The 9,739-nt window shown below is 31.5% G+C and overlaps 1 protein-coding gene across 1 annotated transcript; it reads right to left on the bottom strand.

Annotated features, from left to right (window-relative positions):
• Positions 1–3,047: 3,047 nt before the first annotated feature.
• LOC109857837 (elongation of very long chain fatty acids protein AAEL008004-like) lies at positions 3,048–9,334 on the bottom strand. Its single transcript, XM_020434562.1, has 4 exons — positions 9,146–9,334; positions 6,075–6,212; positions 5,663–5,905; positions 3,048–5,545 (listed from the first exon to the last, which is right to left on the bottom strand). The coding sequence occupies exons 1-4, from the start codon at positions 9,311–9,313 to the stop codon at positions 5,192–5,194; spliced, it is 903 nt and encodes a 300-aa protein (XP_020290151.1). The 5' UTR covers positions 9,314–9,334; the 3' UTR covers positions 3,048–5,191.
• Between the last annotated feature and the right edge of the window lie 405 nt (positions 9,335–9,739).

Genomic DNA, 9,739 nt, shown 5'->3' on the forward strand with positions numbered 1-9,739 from the left:
TCGTTAAACCTTTGAAGTGCGCCTAAAAAACATGAAATAGTGAAATATATGACAATACATCACACAATAATAATAATAATAATTACGCGCGCGGATCGCCCTTCTATTGTATGTACAACACACGAGAATATCGCATCCAGCATATACGCTATGAAACTCTCTAACACGGTTGTTCGCACTTTTATTTATTTATTTATTTTTTTTTCCATGCAAAACTCTTCCGCCAACCGAATGACACAAAGGAGCACATCTTTGTGACGTTTGTTCTCACACAACAAGCTGTTTTTTTTTCCCAGCTAACTTTTTTAACTATATAACTTAAAAATTAAAATTAACAAATTAAAATTCTATTTGTAAAATTAGTTTTACACATCATTATACACATAAAAAGACAAACAAAATGCAGCCTCGTCTTATGTAACTTCTGAAATTTTATCGCATGAAAAAAATGGTTGAAAATTTATAAAATAAATAGAAAAATTTTTACATTAGAATTTTCAACGATGTCGATATAACGATAAAATCACTCTTTTATAGAAAAAAAAAACAACGTATACATATGTGTGTATATGACATACTATGTTAAAACCGCAGAGAGCTATTAGAGTCACTATAGCCTTCTGTTAGAAAAATATTGTGTGTGCGATATAAGAAGGGAAGAAGTCTTGTCTCGCTTGTCTTAGATGCAATTGAATCGCAGCAAGAATTTATATCTATTTAGAAAACATATGTTATTACGCATATATTATTATGAAAAAACTTGGAAGCTTCTTGTCTTTGTCAGCAAAAAGTTTTTTTTGTACATTGTGTATAGTTCGGTAAATCAAGCTTGCATGTGTGAAAGAAAAGTAAAGGACTGAAAAAATGCGTAGCGCAATTTTCTACATTTAGTGTATTCTCAACAAAAATTTCAATAAGAAATTTTATATATACGTATATAAAACACATATATATATATATATATATTTTTTTTTTAACCTGTGAATACACTTTCAAATTTCATTTTTTGGATTTTGCTTTCAAATAACAAATGGCGAAATGTGTGCGTACAAATTAGTTAATTTCAATAGAAAATTGCACAACAAAAATTAATAGGATTTTTTTTTTTTTTTTTAACATCATAAATCATTAACCGAAGCGAATATTCAGAAGCCTTAAAAATATCTACTCAGAAGAAAATCTTGTCTATATAACTCCCGTAATTACACTAACTCGCTAAGATTATACATTTGCTCGTGTCGTTAAAACTTTTTCATCGTAAACGTATGGTTAAATTTCACAGACCTGAGAAACTAAAGGTATCGAAAGTTGTTTAAGAATCAAACGTGGTTTTTTAACGTAATATTTATTTTGCGCGCCTTATATACAAAATCCGGACGCGGAAATTGCCCATCAGGTTTTTGAGATAAATAAAATGACGCAATTATGACGATTTTCAAAAATCGTTATTTTCTCGCGAGTTATTTTATCTTATTCGTCTAAAAAAATCTAACGCGACGTGCAATCCCATATTTGTATTCAGAGCACAAAAATTACGCGAGAAACCAAATTAAAATTCTCAAACAAAACCTCGCAGATCTGTGTTATCATAGCAGTTTTGTTTTATACCGTAATACCGCGGTATCACAAATTGAAAAACCTGAGAAAACGTAACAATAGATCTATCAGTTAGCATTACTTTTTATCGCAAGTATATACATTATTGTGCGTGAAGAGACAAAATACGCAAAAATTTATGGTTCGAGCAACTCTCGATAATAATCAGAACATTTCTTTTCTCCCCGTTACGTCACTTTTTTTTTCTTTTTTTTTTTTAAGAAAGTTTGTGCACATTCTGGCAATTTGTTATGGCAGTTCACAAGCGCACTATTATTATGCCTTTCAGTGAGAAAAATTTTACAAACGCCTTTCACCTATTGTTTTTTTTTTTTTTTTTTTTTATGCTAAATACAACAAAGACGGTAATATTTTCACCAACATATTTAAAAATGATCAAATTGACGATGCAAAATTGTTAACAATAATTCTGCAACAAACTGCAACAATTCGAAAACGCAAAACAACAGCATTCGTATATAAAAAGTACATTTTTATAAACAATTAACACTAGCATATACATATTACACGACTTATAGAAATATATGAAAAATGACGATGTATGTTTGCGCAACAATATACATATATATATATGTATATATATATATATATGTGTTATTTCGTTATTACGCTCTACTGAATTCTTAATGTAAATATAAAAAATATTAATATAAGCAATTAGACATATTGCAAAATATAAAAAAATAAAAAGCTTTAAATAGTTTTTTTTTTTTTCTTTCAACAGATATCTCTGTTGCTCACTTATCATTTCCATCATTCATTTTCCAATACACTCCGAAAGTCATCGCGTTTAGGAAAAAACGTATAATATGCATAAGTGTAAAACTGCTGAACGCTTTCTGGTGATCACACGCCGGTATGTTTCAAATGTCACTCGTAATCACCAATCGCGCGTATTTACTTTCATTAAGGGAGCTCGATGTGTGACAAAAACACGACGTAAGATTTACGCACTTAAATCTCTCACTCTCTCTCTAGTTCGATAGAAGTTAGCTTAAATTCGTCTGAAAAAATAGCCGAGGTTGAGTTCATTACGAATCGAGAGTAATATTTTAGTTATGAGAGATTTTATTATTATATATTTGTATCATCATAAATAATATGGTATCATAAAAATAGGAAGTGTGTACAAATATATTAATTCTTATAGTGCTTATTTACGAACTCTAAACAATTTGCCCTTTCCCTCAAATATAATATTAGTTGCAGATGTGTATGTGAGTGTGTGTACGTATATATCATACATCACACATTCGCAATCGTTTTGACACTCTCGTTCTTCGCAATCGCTGTCAACGCAAACTTACGGTATTGCGTGTATAAGAGAGTCTCGTTTATTCACAGCGCACGCTCCCCTCTTATAAAGCTTTGATTTCATTCGAACTTCGTGACTCTCGCGACTCGAATGTCACATTATACCTTTTCTTTTCTTTTTTTTTTTCAATCGATTAAAGCGTTCGTATTGTGGCGCACAATAATAAAGAACCGCAGTGCGGCTCTTCGCATTGCCGTTCCTTATGAAAACAAAGCGATCGAAATGAAAAAATTCTTCTCGATTATTTTTTTTTTTTATCATAAATACGGCGTCGAGATAAGACGCTTTTGGTGAAGCAATAGAATCAAGCCGTGGAATAAAGTGAATGCACAAACAGTCCAATTGCAATACACATGACGCTAATAATTGATAAAGTTTCCACAAACTTTACACAAACAATATTAGCAATAAAATATAAAAAATATAAACATATAAGTTGCTACACATCAATAACATTGAAAATGTTGCTAATTGCACTAGAAACTACTTGTACGCCTGAATTAACATACTTATGTGTATTTTAATGAGTTTCTTCTCACTTCAATAAAAACAAAAAAGGTCAAACTGATTAACCATTTATCTTGTTTACTATTCTTTTTTTCTCTGCGCAACTGGGAAGCTGCTTATTACAACAAAACAACAATTCGCTTTTTATTGCATAAATTAATAAAGACTTTTAAATAATCGACGTACAAGCAGTCACTGTCGTATATTTTACATAGAATACAAACAACGGGTTTAAGTCAATTAAACTAATAAATAAGTTAATTTAAACAATAAATTCAAGTTAAATAGAACTAGAAACTTCAAAAATAAAAAATTTAGAGCAAACACAAAACAAGGGACAATAATCAAAATGGACGAATGATTGAACATCATGAAAAAAAAAATTCACAGTCCATGGGAAAGAATTTGTTCATGGCATAATTTTACATGTATGTTTTATGCAATCAGAAATCAAATTTTATAGAAAATGATTGAAAAAAATATAATAAACTCATTCAAAATATTATTCAAAGAGTATATAGTTAGATGTTTAGTACCTATAATAATTTAACTAATGGCAAGGTATCTTAAAAAAACTTATGCTTTTTTTTTTTTTTTTTTTTTTTTTTTAAGAAAACAAGCTCTTACTTTCTCTTTTTGATTAACTACTTATTGGTGTAAACTTTATAAATTATTAGCAATTACCATCGTACTTACGTATCCAACTCTGCTTTACAAGGTTTTAGGCGTTCGTGCCAATTTTAGAAAAGACTGATGTTTTGAACACAATTAGAACTTGCAAAAAGGCAGAGTCAGTATTTATAAGAAAGAATATTCAATTTCAGCGTGCTTCGATGGAAAATGCTTTGAAAACTTGCATGCAACAAGTATATACATGTATATGTGTATATATACATAAATATAAATATATATATATATGCACATATAAAAGATCATCACACTCGTACTCAACAAGTATATAACCAGCAAAAAATGCACACATATGGCAAACACTCCGCTCTCACCAACATAATTATTCGGCGAGGAATGTAGAACGTTTCTTTGTCTCGTGTATGTGCGCTCTCACATTGTTCTCGTCATCATTTCTCATGTTTTTCTCGCGTCTCAATAAATCGGATTTTTCTTCTCAATAAATAACTTTGTCAAGCTATTTAAAATTCAAAAAGACATTACAAATTGCAGTACAGTTTTTTTTGCAACAAATACACACAAAAGTAGTCTTTTTTTGTTTTGCTATTTTTCTTATTTATAATTATTATCGATAACATTGATCGATGTTCGATTTTCGGTTGGCAGGGTGTCACAAGATTTAAAAACCACACCGTTTCACGAGGGATTTCAAAGCTATAGATTGCGCGATGTACTTATTGTTTGAAATAATCAGTTGTGCGCATCTCACACATCACGTTCCTTTTTTCTTTTTAATTTTTCTAACACGGATGTTATAACAATCCTCTTATCGATGATCTTTATGTTAGTGAACACAACTTCTATTCTGCTAACAACGCAGAATATTTAACGAGGCGTTTCGCTTTATATTATCTGTCTGTTCTTTCGATCTAAATCTCACATACATCTCTTCATTTTTTTTTTTTTTATGCATGTGCGTAATTTGGCTTGATAATTTCACACGCAAGTTTATGTTATGAGATGATTGCTTATAAATGTATGAACGGTTAAGTTTGGAGGTACAAGAGCTGTTTGACCACACAATAGAAAATATTCGAACTTCCAACAAGGCCGCGACATGTCCTAAGCGAGCTTTTTCTCCGTGATATTATTGTTGGCAACATATCCGTTGTTCGTGCCGTTGCTGTAACAACTGTTGTATTCCTTGTTGTAAATCATTGCGTACGAGGACACGCCGTTATGTTCCGCGCTGCCATTCTCGTCTAAGACCGGCATGCAAGCTCCACCGCCGCCTGACATACCGTTCTGCATTTTTTTCGCAGAACTTTTGCCGCTGTACTTTGTTTTGTAAAAGTCTGAGAACAATCCAAAGAACAGACAACCGTGCAAGCCGATCCAGATCATAAAACTTCGTGGATAATTGCATTCGGTGAACAGCAATTGGAACTGATGGAACATGATCAGCACAAATTGCACCTGGAATCAGAAAGACAAAAAAAAACATATATAGCACGTACATTTGCTCCTCATACGAACTATTAATTCCATAAAGAACTACTTTCATAAAAACACGAAGTGAAAACACGAACTCACCATTTGCATGGTAGTAAGATATTTTTTCCACCAAATGTACTTCTGGAACTGCGGTCCCATCGCAGCTATCATGTAATATAAGTACATCACAATGTGTACAAAAGTATTTAAGAGAGCGAAAAAAGTGCTATGACCACCCGGTGCAAACTTCACTCCCATCCATACAGAAAAAGGCATTACCCCATGATGAATTACGTGAAGTGTTGATACATGTTGGTTCTTCTTCCTCAGGATAAAAAACAGCTAAAACAAAAATCTAAATTAAATTAAATCAAACAAACAAGATTCTCCTGGAGACACAACAAAGTTTTTGCAATTAATTTTAAATTACTTATTGGATTGTGTTTTTAATTCGAGATTCAAACTCGAAAGACCTTACTATAGGATGAATATGAAAAGTCAAGATACTTACTGTATCGAAGAACTCGGTGAATTTGCTAAAGTAGTACCACCAGCAAGTTCTCGCCATTCGGAGGCCTATTGGACTATTGGAATAGTCCACTGGCTGGCATCGGATACTGTAACCTCGCGCCCAACCGCTCATCAGATACTAAAACACAGTCGTATTCACAACATTTAATTATTCGCAGAACACTATTTACAGTATATATTGTATTGAAATTCTGACAAGAATCGACATTTTTGCGAAAGTTAAAATGCACACTTTTTTCATTCAATATTAAATACAATAAACCCGACAACGTGTGTACGCATTTAATTCCAAGTAATAAAAAAGTGTTTGTAAACTGGAACTGGTATTAAAATATACGTACAAACACAGCAAAAATTGTAAACAGTTCTACTACAAGATTTTATGATTAAAACAGACGGCAGAGATTCGGGAAGCGAGATGCTAAAGATAGCACAGCACTTATTAATTGTTTTTAATTTATGAGTTTCTGGTTATAAATTAACAATACTATTAATGTCGCTTGTCAAAAACTGTGTACAATTATTACGAGTGAAATCAGACTTTGTTCGAGCTTGCATTTTTTTTTTTTTACAAACAAAGTGCCAACTTTACTTCGGTCTCGAAAAAATTCGATCTGTTTGTTAAAAGTATGTAATCAACTTTAATTAAGCTGACGCCATTGCCATATAACCAGCATGGATACTTTTTATAGACTCATTTGCATTCATTCGCTGCTCTATAAATTAAGAATTCAATATAAGTTGATCGATCTGTTAACTTGAGTAACTCGTTTCTGTGGAATACTTCTATATATGTATGTACATAGAGTCCGAACCTATATTCTTAATCTCTCTGTAAGCTTAAATCAAAATTTCTTCTCTAATCTTGTCTCGTTCTTTATAGTCACTGATCGAAGAAAAGAGAATAGAAAGAAGTAATCTTAACTTGTCGGGAAAGAGAGTCACCGAAACCTTGATATTTAAAAATTATTTATTGATATTTCACAGACATATGAAATATGTCATTGAAATTTTTTTGTTTCCAAGAATCTCATTACTAAAACAAAAAATCTCGTTATTAAAATCATTATTAAGTTCTCTTGTGTTAACTTATACAATATATAGTTTTATATTAATACAGAGAGAGATTCCTATTTATATATTATTTTACACATATAATATTATATTTTTCTGTTAATTTAATAATAATGTGGGAATAAGTGCAAGAAGAGAATAGAGAGTTTTTAAAATTTTCTGTAATCATTTACGTGATACAGATTACATGACACTTATTCTCTTACTGATACGTGACGTATCAGTTTCATCATTTTTTTTTAATATCAATTTCGGTCATTACCGTGACCTATCTCAAATGTGACATTCCAGTTATCTTCGAACGAATATCGGTAACGCACGCGCGTGCAACGGTATCGTGGTATCGATGCGAACGCAATCTTAATTACACACAAGTCCAATTCGTACAACTGATATCTCTTTAGATACACGCGTATATGCACGCAAAAAAAAAAAAATTTTTTTAAATAACTAAGTATATATATACAAAGTAATCACTACATTATGATTTAACTCTTTAAATTCCATTAGCGGCGACGTAAGTAAATTGCATTGACTAATGCGTTGAAATGCAAAGGATTAATATTGACTTTTGAACAATTTTTTTCAAAATTTTTGCATTCAATCACAGTAATTGATTAATAAAAACAGAATCAAAATTTACAAAAACGAGATATAATATTCTAAAATGCAATAAAACCTAATATTTATGATACATGCAATAAATCCACAACTATTGTATTTATTATAGTCACGCATAAAACACACATGTGTATGTATGATATGTATGGGCATTTTGTAGATACACAACATTTAATTAAGCGAATAATGCGTATTGCGACTAAGCACTTGTTACTATACAACACCTGATAGTACACTGTGTGCAATTGTAATTTCCGTCCGCGTCCGGTTAACGATCGATATCTTTAGTCGCTCGTATTTCTAACCGAATTCCATTAGCTTGTTATTCATGCGGTATCATACTCTCGCCAAGACAACAATAAAAAAATATCAATCGCGATCTAGATACATGCTTATTGATTGGTATGTATTAATTGGTATATTGATAATATTTGAAATATGTCACACTTTTTCTTTCCCTTTCCTTCATATATGTCTTCACTATACATATATCTATCTGATAATTTCAATCTCAAAATGCTTTTGGCATATAAATTTCATATAAATAAATCGAGAACAAATTTTTTTTTTGTGACAAGAAAGATAGTAAAAGTTTTAACTATTGGGAGATCTCAAAATGTTTGCTAGAACGTGCTTCTCTTGATAAGGAATCGCGTATTGCTGCTCGTCGAAGTTCACTCTTCGAACTAGGACACTGCCAACGGCAGTTGACTGACTCTGTCGAAACAAAATGCGAGAAAGGAATAATTGAAGGCCGTCTGCTAGGCACAATCGCAATTAAATTCTTACAGGAAGTGATTACGGAAAATAACGCAAGTGTATTTATATATGTAAATTGTAACTACATACGTAACTAAAAATTCTTGTTGATCCGTCGCTCATACAATTCATTTCCTCATTGAAAAAAGACTTTCATTGAGACAATATTTGTTGCCCATAATTAAAATTAGTTTGTTTTACTTTTACATTTTTTTTTGTTCATTTTGTTTCTTATATTATTATAGCTATTGAAAAATGTGCTTATATGTTAAAACGCAGACATTTGCGATTGAAGCGACATTCCAAAGTCTGATATGTTTAATAATACATGATTTACCTTGACGATTTGCCGGAAACGAATATTTTATCGCTTAAGATGTTATTGTTTTACTTATTACGCAAAAACCGTATTTTACTTGCGTCAAGAAAAATATTTTATTTCTGTAAAAAGATCCCGAAGTGAAAATACTAATAGACAAAAATTACAGTATAAAATTTATGTTTATTTACAATATAATAAAACAAATATCCTAATCTTTCTATCAATAAATTCAATTACTTTGCGGTTTAAACATAAAATCGTATAAAAAAGCAAACCTCATAGAATATCCACGTGGAGAAGAGTGTTTGTAGAAGATTATATATTATGAGAATCCTTCGAAGATCGAAAGGCTTTCTGTTTTCCATCAGCTTCGGTCCCAGAACCTTGCTAAAGTAAGCGTAAAACAGGCATATTGCCAGGGTCGGAAACGGGCTGCTCATCATGACCCAGTCGTTCACCCTGGGATCTGTAAACAAAAGAAAATAAAAAGATTAAAAAAAGATGAGAAAAAAAAAGGACGCAAGAATAAATGACAAAAGAACCGGTCAGCGCTCGGAAGCTAATTTAGAAGAGAAAAAAAAAATGTCAAGATCGATAAGAAACCTTGGAAGAAATAAAACGAAATTTTAATTCTTGCTTGAAAACAATTGACGCGCAAATGTATATCCAGTATTTGTAGATATATATACGGAAAGTGGAGCACGTGTGATGATTTAAAAATATTTTATCGTGTATTACACAACACGTCTCACGATGCGCACCTGTTAAAGTTCGAAAGTGTGTGGGAAGCGTTATGCGGGACAAAGAAATCTGTCGTCAACACGTTAAAATCACACACAAACCTGGCAAATAAATATCAATTGCAAATG

This window comes from Pseudomyrmex gracilis, unplaced genomic scaffold (assembly GCF_002006095.1).
Source record: "Pseudomyrmex gracilis isolate BER0280 unplaced genomic scaffold, ASM200609v1 scaffold_175, whole genome shotgun sequence".
NCBI classification, from domain to species: Eukaryota; Metazoa; Arthropoda; class Insecta; order Hymenoptera; family Formicidae; genus Pseudomyrmex; species Pseudomyrmex gracilis.